We start from the raw sequence: 17,299 nt of genomic DNA on the forward strand, positions 1-17,299 counted from the left end.
ACTCACTTTCCAGATCATACACTTATATTGTTTTACTTAATTTAAAGTAGTTTAAAAGCTACCACCAGAATTTGCACCATGTATGCAGGAATTAAAGGTCATATTAACTTGAGCAAAACTCATTTTCACGCATTCAAGGTCTCTTGCATATTCTGTCCAGCTAAAACTTCATTTGTGTGCTCTCCTTTGGAGGTCATCAGCAGCTCCCTGTCTCACTCCTGCAAGACAACTCAGAACATTTAGCACTTTTTTACATTAATCCATTAAAAAAATGCTCTCTCCCCAGCTATTCTCGGGTCAAATGTGCTCCCAAAAAAACAGAAAATCTCTCTGTTACTTACCTATAATTTCAGATTATTGCCTTCCCTGAGTTTCAGAGCATACTTTTGGTCTTCTCTACTGTAAATTAAAATCCTCATTTCGTCCTGAAACTGACCTGAACTGTTCCACATGTCTCCCTCTTTCCATAGCCAATGTATTATTTTCACATTTCTAATTTACAGAGAATCACAGAGAATACAATATGATTTATGGAGTTAACATGTGTTTTACAGCAGATATCGTTGACATTACGCCACCTGCTGGTTTGGAGTGTTGACAGGAATTTATATGGATTACCTGGGCAAAATGATCAACTGGAGTCCCAGAACTACAGGATTATGTCCATCAAATGGGTGCATTGATGTTCATTGGCATGATACATACATCAAAGCAGTAATGTTTTGAAAATATCAAATTTTACTGGGAATCCACGGGATCTCACAGATGTGATGCATTGCTTCAGAAGGAGGAGTGATGTCCCATGAGTAGGCGTCCTTAACTGCACGATTGCTGCATGGCTTAATGCTTCATTAAACAGACCTGAAGGAAACGTGCGCAGCCGCGAACGGGAGAAATAAACAAATGCACACGTTTTAAATAGCAAACAACGGCCAACGCTTATTGACAGGGTTAATACGTTTATAATATTTTGCCTCTTTCCTCGCCAGACGACCAACAGTAAACGGCAATTATCAACAGTGACGGCTGTGAAGTTATAATTCTTGCAGCTGACGATGCTTCTGCACGGGTAAGTGCACTTTGCTCACATCGTTTATTTAACTTCATCTGCAGAGAAAAATACTGCGACATGTGTTACAGAAACGCATTGTACATGTTACGTGCATGCAATTGCGCAACAGGGTGAACATTAAGAGTTGATGAGTAAAACCATATAGCCTACTGTGCTTCTTTTTTTTTAGGAACGGGAGCTTATCATTCGTGCTGCTTCATGCGTTCAGGTTGTTGAGGAAAATATTGTTGGGCTTTGTTTTCGACTAAACATTTATAGTGGAAGAAAGTTACTGCTTCATTTTGCGTACATTACAATAATGATTTATTGTAACGCGCACATTTCAGGTAGGCCTACCTCAGTACTTTACTTGAATACCTTTTTCTTTGCTGCGTCACTCCACTGTTGGGTAACGTTGTTGGTCAACTATACTCAAACGACTGTGTTGACTATTGATACAAAGATACAACACGAATGATATCACACAAAAGCAGCAATTGTAATCTTAACTGTCCAAAAATGTCTTATTGACTCAAGAAATCAACCAAGACCAAAACAGCCGATACATAGCCGACTAAAAAAAAGGCCAGTTATAATAATCTTATCTGAACATTTATAGATTAAACCACTCGGCTATAAAGTATAGAGCTCAAATGAGCTCCACCATCCGTCAGCAATGGTACAATACTTCTTACATCTTAGTGACATACTTATATTTCAATAATTTTATATATATGCATATATATATATATTGTTGTGGCTGGATTTCTTTCTTCTGAATCGATGCTGACTAACCTCTTAACCTGATGCTGTATTAACTTGTATCGATCTCCTATCTGACTGTAACACACATATTACAATTCACTCGAGTTGGGTCCGGTATTAAAGACAACAACCTTCTTCCCCATCGGTCTTTCCCAAACCGCAAACAAACACATTGACATATTATTTATAACATCACACTCAATGCATGTGCAGCCTCCGTCCACTCCCTCATTGCATATATTTCTCCTCACTCAGTTTACCTTAGTACACCAGTTCAAGCCGGTTACTTTAAGGAATGTGGCTGCTCTTGCTGACATCTCCCACCTGGTCATTCTCTTATCGTTATTTTGTCTGAGCTTCCCTTACCTTGGTCTACAGCCTTCTTTCTAAAGCACAAGATCACTGTGACTATCTACGTCTCGCGTTCTTGTAACTCATGTCCGGGAGTGGATGTGTGTGCGCTCTAAGTCATCTTTGCAGTTGTAATTCAAGCCTAATGTAGAAGAAATATTAAAATAATTTAAATTATATATATATATATATATATACTTCCCTATTATGTACTGCAGAAGTTGTCCCTGGAACAAAGTATTTTACTTGCATATGAATACAGTACTGCATTGATGTTTTCATGCAGAAAGTAGAAATGAGGCATTCATAATGGTTTTAATATCTTTCAGGTCCATGTTTGTATTGGGATCAGCACTGTTGGTTCAACTGGCAGGCTGCCAGCAGTGTGTCTCAACTGACACTCCGGCTCCACCAGAGGTCTGTCGGTACAATGGTACTTTGTATGCAGCCTGCACAATGAAACCCAGCACTTCACAAACTGAAGGTCTGCCCAAAATGTACGGCCAGGTGCTGTTAAAGCAAGATTATCCTCATGGAAAACTCAATGTCCTTCTTCAGTTCAATGGCTTTCCCACAGAGGGTGATCCAGAGCTGAGAGCGTTGCACATCCATCAGTACGGAGACCTGAGCCAAGGGTGTGACTCCACTGGCGGCCACTACAATCCACATGGTGAAAATCACCCCAACCACCCAGGAGACCTTGGCAACTTTGAGCCCCATGAAGGAAAAATACATACAATGATAGAATCTGAGGCAACACTGTTTACAGAGCTGTCTGTGATTGGAAGAGCCATGGTGGTCCATGAAAAGATGGATGACTTGGGGCGTGGTGGCGACGGGGGGAGCCTGCTGCATGGTAACGCAGGCCGGAGGCTTGGCTGCTGCATTATTGGGATTTCCCCTCCCGAACCCTGGATTATGAACTATAAGCTTTATACTAGGCGGCTGAGGAGAAATTAGTTTTACAGGAATAGTGTAGGTCAAATTACAAATTTGGTCTGTATTCATATTCATTCATTGTCTGATAGCAATACAAATAGGTTGTCATTAATCTCAAATAAAGTATCTCAACTTCAACTGTTGAGACTCCGCCCACTCCTCCTCTCTAACTCCATCTGCCAGATGGATCGTGGAGGTCCCAATCGTGGAATATGCCTACTACCAACTAATCATACACTGTCATATTCATTGAATGTGTTTTAACACTAATCTGTCCTTCTGTACACATTACATCTATTGCACCTGTCCATCCTGGAGAGGGATCCTCCTCTGTTGCTCTCCTGAAGGTTTCTTCCCTTTTTTCCCCCCATGAAGGGTTGTTTGGGAGTTTTTCCTGACCCGATGTGAGGTTTTGGGGCAGGGATGTCTATGTGTACAGATTGTAAAGCCCTCTGAGACAAATTTGTAATTTGTGAAACTGGGCTATAACAAATAAACTGAATTGAATTGAATTTGGACTGGAATGAAATTATGCTAATTCTGTAAAAGTACACATGCTTAAATTATGGTTAGCATAGCAAACAACGCTTTGCATTGTAAACATGCAAGCATGTTGTTAACCTCTATCTTAAATAACCTGAAGATTACCTTCCAGGGCTCACTTGATTCCATATGTAATACAAGTTTTCCAACAACAAAGCATTGTTTATTATTCAGAAATAAATCAATTTTGTACACATTTTTGCACACATTTAACACATAGGGCTGGTGAGTTAATGTGTCACCACTAAAACAGGACAATACATCAGTGCTGGCAAACTAGATGTTGTGGCTCAATTGTATTCCAGACTATATTCTGTAAATGTATTCTTATAATTAAGGTTTGTTCAATGTCACCTGACAAATCCTTGTATATCATCAAATATTGGTTTTAAAGAAGCCCACCAAGGAGATAAATAAAAGCATGTGGTAAATTGTCATGCATTTTATATAGCTTTGATAATGTTGATAAAAATAAAAAATAAAGTGTGTTTAGCAAAAAAAGCCAAATGCCTCTATCTGTAAAATATTAGACAATAAGAAATTAAATGGTTTGAAATGTGTGTATTATATTGGATGAAACTAATGAAGCTGTGGATTAACTTGAACATTGTTTACAACAGCTGGATTTGTTGATGTAGTGATCAATAAGATTCGGTAGGTTTCTTCAATGTCGGCAGAGGTAGAAAGATAAAGGATCATTTATTTAGGAGCAACACCACTTCTTCCTATTCAGTCAACAGCAATCACACTTTGCCCCTCTTCATTTGAAGTACATTAGTGTGAAACTTGAATCGGTATCTCCAGACTCAACACTAGAATTGTCCAACAATCACATTTGGGGGGTGTTAAGTTTGGACATTCTTCGTGCACACATTACACAATCAGTTCCTGACAGTTGATGGTTCAATTTTGTTTTAGGTTTGTCACAAGTCATTCTTACTACTGTGACAAACCTTTATTAACGAGGAAATCATATAGCGTTCCAATAATTGGTTGACATTTCTTGGATTTGCAGTAAATGTCAGCATCCATTATTAACGCACCATCTGTCAATCATAACCACTCGATAGCATTATTCCTACAAATAAATAAAAGTAGCATGTTACAATACGTCATTGATTTTTCCCGATGCTCCACAACATGTGATGGAAGACTTCACATTTCCTGACTAACACAAAATATCTGTTCTATCTGGAAGCTCCTTCTCCTGGTTTGACTGGACGTTCTCCCGCTCTTCATCAAAACCTGCCTCGGCAGCAGTGTATATTGTGCTATCTTTGTGTGCCACCGTTAGAACAAACACTGTCTCCACAGTTGGCACCTCTTCAATGCATTCACCCGACTGTTCCTCTCTTCCCCCCGTGGGCTCAGAGTCCTCTAGAGTTTGCTCTATCTGGCACAGGTCTGATGGATGTTGTGTGGGGGAGGACTCACTCGTATACTCCTCCTTTTTTGACTGGTGACTCAGGTCAGTTGTGACCTGTGATTGGCCGCTGTCATGACACTCTTCACTGTCTGGTGTTTCTGTCTGAGGGCAAACTAGCTCTTCCTCAGCCGACTTGTACGAGATGTCTGGCTGGCACAGCTCCTCGTTGGATGGTGACAGTGTCTCCTCAAGAAGCTTCTCCTGACCAACTGACTCGGCTGTCGGTCCACTCTCTTGGACTGGGACTCCTGTGGAGCTCTGCGGATCGACGACAATTTTTTCTGACCCTTCATCAGCTGTAAGAACAGAAGATTTAAGAAATACAATCACACCAACACACAGAACGATAGATTGCGTAGAATGAGAAGTATAAATCACATTAAATATTCACCTTCCTGTCTAGGAGGCTCAGTCAATTCAGCCTGCTGAGTATTGAGGATGATAGCGTCTTTTCCTCCTATGAGGGACATTATTCAAAGTAAGCTTTTATAAAAGTTGCAGAAATTCAACCATATGTGTGTCACTACTTAAAACTGTTGGATTAGATAGAAGTAATAGTCATTTGGACAGATATGAGAAGAAATAAAAGAAGTTCAAAGGTTAAAAAGTAGTTAGAGGAAGTGAGAGGAACATACTTCCATATATTCCCAGAGACACATTATAAGTCAGGCCTCCAGCAAGCAAAATGCAAAAGGACAGAAGAGAGGATAAGAAATGTACATTATTGTACACAGTAAATAGAATACAAGTGTCAATGAAACAGTATATTAGGACAATTATGTTTACCTGGCAGTCTCCATAATCCAGACATTTCTAACGCTTTTAGTTTCTTCTCCAGCTCTGCTACTCGGTTTCCAAGAATCCTGACAATAGAAGGCATAAAAGCAATTACATTTAAATGTTTTGTCTGGCATCCAAGTTATTGACATATACAACTCAGAGTGTATACCAGACACGGGCAAACTACGGCCTGCGGGCCATATACGGCCCGTTAGGCTTTTTAATCCGGCCCGCCGAACTTGTCTAAATTAAAAATGCATGGATGTGTAAAAACCTCATTCAGTTCCCTTTTTCACCCTTTCCCTTCAAAACTCTCGTTTCCCCAATAGATGGCACAGTAGTTCATACGAGCAAGGGGACAGTTCATTACGTTCCTAGAGGAAACTGATGCGGATCACCAGGACTTACTTTACCCCTCTCGTGTCCACTCATTAGCTCCGTTTTTGGAGCTAATGGGGAAATCCGATGAATTCCCTGAGCTGAGCGACACGGACTGGCTTTGTGACTTTGCGTTTGCTGTGGACTAGGGCTGCAACAACGAATCGATAAAATCGATACAAATCGATTATTAAAATAGTTGTCAACGAATTTCCTTATCAATTCGTTGTGTCGCGCGATTATTACGGCCCTCAATAAATCGCTGAGTATAAAAAAAGTAGATTTGAGGGCAGAGCGGCACAGGAGAAACAATCGCGGAGGGAGAGGACAGAACGCTGCATTGTGAGAGCCAATCAGCGCTGAGCTGCTCCGCTGTTGGTGATCAATCTAATTGGCTGCTGCTGCCCTAGTGGCGCTGGAAGCGGAAGTCATTCACGTCGTCGGAGACATTCACAGAGCTGTGTGCGCCTACGGGTGGCGTTATGAACCCAGACACCAGGGCGCTAGATGTTACGACTTGTGTGGCATTTCCACAAGAAGTATAACATAGAAAAAGTGGTTATTTATTCCGTGGCGGATGGCGGAAAATATTTTTCCACGGAGAAAGGAAACAGAGATAAGCCACGCCCCCTCACCGACACGTATGCCGCGTTTAACCCACAAATAGTCGGCTGAGTGTCGAGTAAAGCGCTGTCAGTCTGTTTCTGACAGGGTTCATACACATACTGACTAGATGACGCCGCACATCACCCTCAATTTAAAAACCCCTTTCTAGTTTCTGCTGCAGGCAGGATATTTAATACAGTCTATCTCTCAGGACAATCCGTCCATTATTTTGCGGGGTTTAAAACAATTAGAAATTATTGAGCTTGAGTATTTCGTTGGGTAATAATATGTTTTGAATGTTGAAAGTGATTCCATTGATCTTTTTCCAGTAAATATTGATTTCTTTAACTTTGCACCTTCAATTGAAATGTATAAAAAACAGACGCAATCTCCAGGTTTGATAAATTACATTGTGTGTCCAAATGCTCCTGGCCCGGACCCTCTGTCAAATTTTAGAACCGATTGTGGCCCGCAAGTCAAAAAGTTTGCCCACCCCTGGTGTATACAGAGAGGGAATAAAGGTTTATATTAAGTACTTGTTGATTTGACGTTGGTGCTGAATCACCATGTTCTTCTCGTGGATGGTTTCCAGCAGAGCCGTGGCGAGTGACTTAAGGTCTGAAATGGACTGAGGAGTCACCGGCAAACTGCAGCTGTTTTCTTCAGACAGCAACAATTCCTTCACTGCAAACAGATTGTTGGTCCAAGTGTAAGCAGAGACACAACATTCTGTCATCAAATGAATGATTTGTAAAAAAGTAACCTTTAACTTGTTAATGTTGACATCACATTTATGTAACATTGAACCCTCTCACTTCAGTATGTATATTTTTTTTAAAGAAAGAAAAGAAGATTCATCTGACCTTGTTTAGCAGAGAGCACCCCAGTCAGTGCACTACTGTTGGGTTTCCCACAGATTTTAGAGGGTTTCCTACAGTCCAGGGCACTCTGAAATCAGAGGAAGAAAAATACTGAGCAGAAGGGGTTTGTTCTTTTTTCAAATTTCCAAAAGGTTAAGGCAACAATAGAAAATATTTAAAAGATATCTCTCGAAGTAAAATATTGAATAAACTAGAATGGGCACTCGGTAGAGCGCATACCTTCGCATATCACAAGATTGGGCATTGAGTTATGAACATTTTGGCATTAGTTGCATGCCAATTTCATCTCTCAATCACACGTTACTAACTCTGCTTTCTCCCCGGAGTCCTTTTGACTTCACGTCTCATGGGGTCATCGGACCCTATGAGATGACATAGATCCTATCTGCCTGATGGATCATCGAGGTCTGGGTCGTGGAATTCCTGCTCCTGACTACGCCACTGTCCTGTTGAGACTCCGCCCACTGTTGAGACTCCGCCCACTCCTCCTCCCCACCGCCATCTGCCTGATGGATCGTGGAGGTCTCCATCGTGGAATATGCCTACTATGAACTATTCATACACTCTGTCACATTCATTGAATGTATTTAATCTCTAAATCTGTCCTTCTGTACACATTACATCTATTGCATCTGTCCATTCCGGAGAGGGATCCTCCTCTGTTGCTCTCCTGAAGGTTTCTTCCCTTTTTTTCCCCCTGAAGGGTTATTTGGGAGTTTTTCCTGGTCCGATGTGAGGTTTTGGGGCAGGGATGTCTATGTGTACAGATTGTAAAGCACTCCGAGACAAATTTGTAATTTGTGAAATTGGGCTATACAAATAAACTGAATTGAATTGAATTGAAATTGGATAAAAATTGACCGTGCTATGGTAAAAAGAAGATTTTGACCTTTCCATGACCTTGACCTTTGACCCGATTGATCCAAAAATCTAATCAAATGGTCCCCGGATAATAACCAATCATCCCACCAAATTGCATGCGATTCAAGAGGATGTTGACCTTTTCATGACCTTGACCTTGACCCCGATCGATCCCAAAATCTAATGAAATGGTCCCCGGAAAATACCCAATCATCCCACCAAATTTCATGCGATTCGGTTTAAAACTTTTTTTGTTATGCGAATAACACGCATACAAATAAATAAATAAATACACGCCGATCAAAACATAACCGTCCGCATTTTCAATGCGAAGGTAATAAAGATAAAAACATATAGTTACCTTGTACTTCACCAGGTTTGATTTGAGTAGGTTGATTTCTTCTTGAAGGTGACAGAATCTTTCATGCAAATACCTAAAATATTATAGAGATCGCATGTTCATGATTAAAGCATTAAACCTCATCAATTAAATCAACTGCTTTCAACAGCAGGTTAGACTCGTGCAAACGGTTGTGACTTTAAATGAGGACTGCTGCTCTATTTCTGTGAAGCACTAATAAAATATCTTGAACAAACCTGTTCTCCATGCAGAGTGCATCTACGTCTAAAAGGCGTATCTCATCGTTGCCTAAGATGTGGTTCATTTCCACATTTAGTCGATGAGCTTTCTGCTGAAACACGTCACGCTCTGCTCGCACATCCTGAAGCTCATCTGTAAGCGACTTTACGCTGTGCTCCAAAACTTCGTTCTGCAGCGACAAAAAACACACCATATAAGCACAGAGACTATGATTTAATCTACTTATGATATGGCGGAATACTTCATTTACTACACAAAGTATATAAATCTGTAATGCTGTTCATTCTGTACAGATGACGTCTATTGCTTCTGTCAATCTGGGGAGAGGGATCCTCCTCTGTTGCTCTCCTAAAGGTTTCTTCCCTTTTTTCCCCACTGAAAGTGTTTTTTCTGGGAGTTTTTCCTGATCCGATGTGAGGTCCAGGGTATGTGTATGGATTGTAAAGCCCTCTGAGGCAAATTTGTGATATTGGGCTATATAAAATAAACTGAATTGAACAAAGTTGTTGAAAAAGTGCCTGTAATTAGGGCTGGGTGATACGTTTAAAAAATCTTTAGTATCAATTTCGACAGCACAATTGTGTATCACAATATCTCTATATACGATTTCATCACAATATACTTCCATTGAAGGACGCTAAATCATCTTTGTATAGAATTTGCCAACCGTTAATGTGACGTATTCTCTAAGTAATAAAAGCTATGTTTAAATTAAATTGTTAGTACTGTAAAAAGGAATAACAAAGATATTTATTTTATTAAAAGATTGTTGGCAATAATGGGAGGGTTGCACTGAAGACTCATTAAAGACGAAAAAAACTCCCATGTCACTAACTAATAACATCGACATCCAGGGAGCATCCTGGACAGATGCCCAAACCAGTGGCTCCACTGCAACTCCCTCCAGAGCCAGGCCACCCGACGAAAGGAAGTTCATTTCGGCTACCGAGACTCTTTGTATAGTTTAGTTTATGTATTCTTCAAATTAATGTGCTTATTTATTACTCTTAACTTTTCTGGTCTCCCATTCATGTGGCAGCCTGCGAGGGTTGTAACACTGGAAAAGTGTGAGTTTTCCCTTTGGCCATTCATTCATTCATTCATTTAACATGAAGTTGTTTAATATCACAATGCTGTCAACGAGAAGCAAACAACAGAAAGTCACCAAAATAAGCTGATCTCACCTGCTCTCCAGCTCTTTCTAATTGTTTGACCAGATCCTCTCGTTCATGAGCAGGAAAGTGTCGAGCGCCGACCTCCTCGTCTCCCAGCCTCTGTTTGGTGATGGTCATTCGTAGAAGCTGTTGGGACAGAGAGACCAAAGTTTTACTCTATGTGATTCTTCTGCTTTATTTCTTTTTATGAACTTGTTTTCTTTGCATTCAAATTAACTTAATTGCTGTTAACTTATAACTTCATCAACAGCAAATGATGGAGAGATATTCACGGCACGCAAAAAGCAATAAAGACATGATATACCAATTTAATTTGACTGAATCTTTCGGTATCGTGCACAGTATGTCATGGTACCTTGTTGTCACCTTGCGCTTCCACCAGTCGTTGTTTCAGCTCTTTCACCTCCTCAGAAAATAGACTGTTTTTTTCTCTAGAGTCTCTCAGGAGCTGGGATAAATTTACCTGAAGACATAAACGTGAGGTCACATGAGCTATATCACACAGGGTTAATCAGTGGTTACACAAATGTTTCGCAATTGACATTACACTTTGTACGTAAGAAAAATTTTATGTAAATATTCCCCAATTTTGTAACTACGGGTCAGCAGTTGAGAAGAGCATCCCAGTCGCCCAATAAAATTGGCGGGTTGTTATAAACACTGGCAGCAAACAGGGATTAATTAAAAACTGCTGGTTTGTATTATCTAACTATTCACAGAGCACAGTTGCTGCACCTAGACACAACTGGGTTGAATGCTGTGATCCTTTATCCCTTTGAATATTTTAGCATACAACTTGGAGACCAGCCTCGTCCATAAAGACAAGCACACTGTGGATATAACTGAATTCCACTGACTTTGAACCATCTTGTGTAAAGCAACAAAATGCAACCTTGATGAGCCACTTCTAACAGTTATTTATCACATTATGCATTTTGGTTGGAACGTGATGACTGATGGACCAAGAACATCTGCAGGATAACATTGCTTACTTGATTCCTTTTCTCTGGTGGCAGAGAAGGATCTCCGTCCTATTAGTTATAAAAAACAAAAAGAGATGTCATTCATTACAACATCGCTAAAATTCAATAGTGGATAATGACATTTTATATTCTCCAATTTCTGCATTGAAAAAGGCTCACGATGCATCTTTACGACTGTAATAGTTCAGCTTACAATGAGTTCCCTGTACTTCTTCTTGAGCCCTTGGTGTCGCTCACGCAGCTGGTTGGCCATCAGTTTGTACTGATCCCTCTCCTGCTGGCAGGTGTCCAGCTCTTTAGACAGAATCAGAAGAGCTTCTTTTTTACTCTCCAATTTACGCTTACAAATGAGGAACTACAGAAAGAGAAAAAGTTGAAGGGATTACATACCAGAATTTTTAATAATGATGGTTATCTAGGGAGAAACATATTCTTTTAACTGTTAATGAAGCAGCAAGGCCAATATGGAACAATTTACATCACAATATCAATTGAAGACATTCTGATGTTGATTTGTATCAACAACTGTCAAGGTAGGACAATCCCCATTTTAGGTCTGCAAATTGTGTATATTTTCGAAATCAATTAATCTGTCAGTTATATTTTGTATTAATTGCGTAATTACATTTTAGAAATTACTGAAAAATGTACACAATATATAAGAACATAAATTAAGCTTTCAATCGTATAAAAGAAAGAAAAGCAGCAGGTGCTCAGATTTGAGAAGCTATAACATGCATCATGCTTGACATTTTTGCTTGATAAATTTATCAAAATGATGAATCAATTACCGGGACTGTTTTCAATTAATGTTCTCTTGATTGATTAATCAAATCATTATTTGAGTACCATACTTGGTAAAGTGGTATTTTAGAATAATTCTGGTAGAAGGGCTCATAATTTGTAGAACAGCGTTTTGTATTCCCGATATGAAACAAAAAAGAACAGTGATTTTAGTCATAAAACACAGTAAGTGTTGCTTTTACTGCATCATGGATCTCTGTAAAAGATGGACATGAACGCGATTATAAAGTAATCATGAGCTGTCATCTCAATGTATTGATTGAGACAGATGATCTGAAACAGTGAGAGTTCAATACACCAGCGTTGTATTTCATCATATTTGGCTCTGCAGGTAAAAAGAGAAAAGCATCTGTTTCCGTATCTACAGGATAAGAAAAACCAAAGCAGCTGACATTTAATCCTACTTCCTCATTAATCTAAAATCCCTGAACTGTCTGTGGATGACAGGAGGAGGCGACCCACAGCATCTAAAGACACAGATGTAACGCTGATGTTATAGTTTAGTGGTGCACAAACAAACACGAGTGGAGGTTAGTGAGTGTTTACGTTCACGCTCCTCTCTGCGTCCTTCCTGTCTCACCTCGTTAACCTGACAGTCGCCCTCGCTCCTGCGGGACGGGTCCATTTCCCTCTGAACTGCAGGACGGAATACGAACAGTAACGCTAGGTGAGTTTCACACGAGCATCACTATGTTGCGATCAGATTTTGATAACGCAGATTTGCTGATCGAGGAACACTAGCTGCGTCACTTCCGTCCGTCTCCAACGTCAGAGAAGCGTCACGACGCATTTGGTAACCCTCGTAAATGTGTGAACTAACTCCAAGTTAGTGACTGGTAACCGTCGTATCCCTGTTTGGCGACCAGACAATGTTAAATTAGTAATCATGTGAATAAACCGAGACAACAATGTGATTTTATGTTTTTAAATAAATAATTAACAGTAAGGCTATAATGTAATGTAGTTCACAGTGTCATGCTAATGTCATGGTTTTAAAAAAATGATTGGATGATCCAACAATTTAATACATGTTGTCTATATCTATTTAGGTAATTATTAATATCATAATGCCTTATTTATTGATTTAATATCACACATTTTGGCTCCCCATCGTTTGCATGTTGTGGCATGAATTACTAATGTACTCTCAATGCACAACTATGGCAAGACAATTATTGTAACTGAATAATGTTACACTAATTTTATTTTACAAAATCAACAGATTGACAAACAATAAATGTGGTAGGAACAATGGTATAGGGACTCTTCTAGGTGCTTTATTAATATATTTAAGGTCTGAGGTCTTAACTGACTTTCACATTCAAACCATTCAAAGAAAATGTAGATATATAAATACACCAAGAACACTGCAAGTGTACCTGTCTACACCTGTACATAAATCTCAGCATTCACTATCCATACTATTATTCTATTTAGTATGCCAGAAATATTTGTGTATGTCTCAATACATAAATAATTCAAATTTCAGTAGGCCTAAAATACCAGGATGTTACATCTAGTCACATTTACAAAGCAGTGTGTCTCAATGCATGCAATAGCATCCTGAACGCATCATCTCACTCTTCCGGTAAGCTCTGGTTGCCAGCTCAACAGCGAGCATGACTTCTTCTTCTCTCCCTCCCGCTCCCTCTTGCTCAGTGTGTCTCATGTATAGTTATCCCCCTGCCTCCCTTAATGATAACGATACATGCAACAAGTGTAGTTTATTTGCTAGGTTGGAGGCAGGTCTAAGTGGGTTAGATGCACGGCTCCGCGCTATCGAAGCTCAGACAGCTATGCTAGTTAGCCCGCCCTCTCCCGTAGTCGGCGCGGAGCTACAGTCAGCTGTTAGCTGTGCCCCGGCGGTAACCGTGCAGCCGGATGGTTGGGTAACTGTTCGCAGGAGTAGTAAGTCTACACAGAAGCCCGCTGTGCACCAACCACTTCACGTTTCGAACCAGTTTTCCCTGCTCAGCGACACACCCGCTGAGGAACACACCCTGGTTATCGGGAGCTCTATAGTCAGGAACGTGAAAATAGTGACGCCGCGGACCAGAGTCGTGTGCCTCCCGGGGGCCAGAGCGGGCGACGTGGAGTCTTGTTTGAAGCTGCTGGCTAAGGATAAGCGGAGATACAGTCAGATTGTAATACACGCCGGTGGTAATGACGCCCGAGCCCGTCGGTCGGAAGTCACTAAAATTAATGTGGAATCGGTGTGTGCTTATGCCAAGACGTTGTCGGACACCGTAATTTTCTCTGGCCCTCTCCCAAATTTGCAGACAGACGAATTGTATAGCCGAATGTCGTCTTTCAACCGCTGGCTGTCGAGGTGGTGCCCAGCGAATAATGTGGGCTCGTAGACAACTGGAAGACTTTCTGGGGAAAACCTGATCTGATGAGGAGAGACGGCATTCATCCCACGTTGGACGGAGCGCGTCTCATTTCTGCGAATATGACCAAGTTGATCACCGGACTTAATCTATGACAACCCAGGGTTCAGATCAGGAACCGGGAGCAGAGTTGTAGTTTAACACCCTTCTCTGCTCTTCCATTCGAGCAGTTACCCACCCTTGACTTTAGAGTAGAGACTGTGTCTGTCCACGGCCACTTCAATTAAATAAATCAAAAGTAAGCAGAAGAGGAGTCGTACACAATAACCTTATACAAGTTAACACAATTATTTCAGCAGTGCAACAAAATAGGTCTATTAAATGTGGTCTCCTAAATATTCGATCTCTGTCATCTAAAGCTGTGTTACTGAATGATTTAATATCAGATAATCACATTGATTTATGTTGCCTAACTGAAACCTGGCTGAGCCATGAAGAATATGTCTGCCTGAATGAATCGACTCCTCCAAGTCATATTAATACTCACATTCCTCGAGGCACCGGTCGAGGAGGTGGAGTAGCAGCCATCTTTGAATCGAGCCTATTAATTAATCCTCAACCAAAATTACACTACACCTCATTTGAAAGCCTTGTTCTTAGTCTTTCACATCCAACCTGGAAAACACTACAGCCAATTCGATTTGTGATTCTGTACCGCCACCAGGTCCATATTCAGAGTTTATATCTGAATTCTCAGAATTTATATCAAGTTTGGTTCTTAAAACCGATAAAGTTATTATTGTTGGAGATTTTAATATCCATGTGGATGTTGATAATGATTGCCTTAGTGCTGCATTCATCTCCTTGTTGGACTCGATTGGCTTCTGTCAGAGAGTACAGAAACCCACTCACAGCTTTGGCCACACGCTTGATCTTGTTCTTACTTATGGCGTTGACATTGAGCATTTGAACGTCTTCCCACAGAATCCTCTTCTGTCAGACCACAACCTCATAACTTTTGAATTTATACTACCAGAGTGTACTCCGTTAGTCAAAAGTTTCTACACTAGATGTCTAACTGATAGTGCTGTAGCTAAATTTAAAGAAGCGATTCCTTCTGTATTTGATTCGATACCACGTCTCAATATAACAGAGGACTCCTGGTCTAACTTTAGTCCGTCCCAGATTGATCATCTTGTTGACAGTGCCATAGGCTCTCTGAGAATGACACTGGACTCGATAGCCCTCTGAAGAAGAAGACAGTGAGGAAGAGGAGGTTTGCTCCTGGTATAACCCTCAGACCCGCAAACTGAAGCAACCGTCACGAAAGCTTGAACGCATATGGCGTTCAACTAATCTCGAAGAATCCCGCTTAGTTTGGCGAGATAGTCTTAAAACATATAAGAAGGCCCTCCGTAATGCCAGAGCAGCCTATTACTCATCAATAATAGAAAAAATAAAAACAACCCCAGGTTTCTCTTCAGCACTGTAGCCAGGCTGACAGAGAGTCATAGCTCTGTGGAGCCGAGCATTCCTATAAACCTTAGTGGTAATGACTTTATGAACTTCTTTAATGAAAAGATTTTAACTATTAGGGACAAGATTAATAATCTCTTGCCCATAACCAGTGCCAATCTGTCCTCAAGTGGAATGGCCTTGGAAACCGCTGTATGCCCTGGTGTATATTTGGAGGATTTTCTCCTATCAACCGTGACCAATTATTTTCAACGGTTTCTACTTGAACACGCCTACCTGTCTCTTGGACCCCATCCCGACGAGGCTGCTTAAAGACGTTTTGCCTTTAATTGGCGGCTCTCTATTAGATATTATCAATGTGTCTCTGCTAACAGGCCACGTACCACACTCCTTCAAGGTGGCTGTTATTAAACCTCTCCTGAAGAAGCCCACTCTGGATCCAGAGGTATTGGCTAACTACAGACCGATCTCTAACCTCCCTTCCTCTCCAAGATCCTTGAGAAAGTGGTCGCAAATCAGTTGTGCGACTTTCTACATCATAATAGTTTATTTGAGAAATTTCAATCAGGATTTAGAAAACACCACAGCACCGAGACGGCACTGGTGAAAATTACAAATGACCTCTTAATGGCAGCAGATAAAGGACTCCTCTCTGTCCTGGTCTTGTTAGACCTTAGTGCTGCATTCGACACCATTGACCATGACATCCTGTTACAGAGACTGGAGCAGTCGATTGGCATTTCAGGCACGGCACTAATTTGGTTTAAATCCTATTTATCAGATCGATCTCAGTTTGTATTTGTAAACGATGACGCCGATAACCACCAACGTTAATCACGGAGTTCCACAAGGTTCTGTGCTTGGACCAATTTTATTTACCTTATATATGCTTCCTTTGGGCAATATTATCAGGAAACACTCCATAAACTTTCATTGTTATGCAGATGACACTCAACTATATTTATCGATAAAACCAGAGGAGAGCAACCAACTCTGTAAAATTCAAGCATGTCTTAAAGACATAAAACATGGATGACCTGCAACTTCTTGATGTTAAACTCAGACAAAACCAAGTAATTTTAATCGGCCCTGAGCACCTCAGAGATCAATTATCTGGTGATGTGGATTCTGTAGACGGCATTGCCCTGGCATCCAACACCACTGTAAAGAATCTTGGCGTTATCTTTGATCGGGACTTGTCCTTTAACTCCCACGTAAAGCAAATCTCAAGGACTGCATTCTTTCATCTACGTAATATTTCAAAAATCAGGCACATCTTGTCTCAAAAGATGCAGAAAAATTGGTTCACGTTCGTTACTTGAGACTGGATTACTGCAACTCCTTATTAG

The 17,299-nt window shown here is 40.6% G+C and overlaps 2 protein-coding genes across 3 annotated transcripts; one reads left to right on the forward strand and one right to left on the reverse strand.

The window, feature by feature from the left end:
- Positions 1-841: 841 nt before the first annotated feature.
- On the forward strand, positions 842-4,209 carry LOC130189820 (extracellular superoxide dismutase [Cu-Zn]-like). Its single transcript, XM_056408765.1, has 2 exons — positions 842-1,069; positions 2,497-4,209. The coding sequence occupies exons 1-2, from the start codon at positions 1,056-1,058 to the stop codon at positions 3,125-3,127; spliced, it is 645 nt and encodes a 214-aa protein (XP_056264740.1). The 5' UTR covers positions 842-1,055; the 3' UTR covers positions 3,128-4,209.
- Positions 4,210-4,331: 122 nt separating this feature from the next.
- LOC130189813 (coiled-coil domain-containing protein 149-like) lies at positions 4,332-12,891 on the reverse strand. 2 transcript variants are annotated; one of them, XM_056408754.1, is made up of 13 exons: positions 12,725-12,891; positions 11,534-11,695; positions 11,350-11,388; positions 10,713-10,820; positions 10,367-10,483; positions 9,179-9,351; positions 8,943-9,015; positions 7,703-7,787; positions 7,376-7,523; positions 5,862-5,938; positions 5,711-5,746; positions 5,467-5,532; positions 4,332-5,371 (listed from the first exon to the last, which is right to left on the reverse strand). In XM_056408754.1, the coding sequence occupies exons 1-13, from the start codon at positions 12,767-12,769 to the stop codon at positions 4,818-4,820; spliced, it is 1,683 nt and encodes a 560-aa protein (XP_056264729.1). In that variant the 5' UTR covers positions 12,770-12,891; the 3' UTR covers positions 4,332-4,817. The 2 variants fall into 2 exon arrangements, with proteins under 2 accessions (XP_056264729.1, XP_056264730.1); XM_056408755.1 differs by lacking the exon at positions 5,711-5,746 and having other exon boundaries at positions 12,725-12,890.
- Between the last annotated feature and the right edge of the window lie 4,408 nt (positions 12,892-17,299).

The sequence above is a fragment of the Pseudoliparis swirei genome, chromosome 24, assembly GCF_029220125.1.
Source record: "Pseudoliparis swirei isolate HS2019 ecotype Mariana Trench chromosome 24, NWPU_hadal_v1, whole genome shotgun sequence".
NCBI classification, from domain to species: Eukaryota; Metazoa; Chordata; class Actinopteri; order Perciformes; family Liparidae; genus Pseudoliparis; species Pseudoliparis swirei.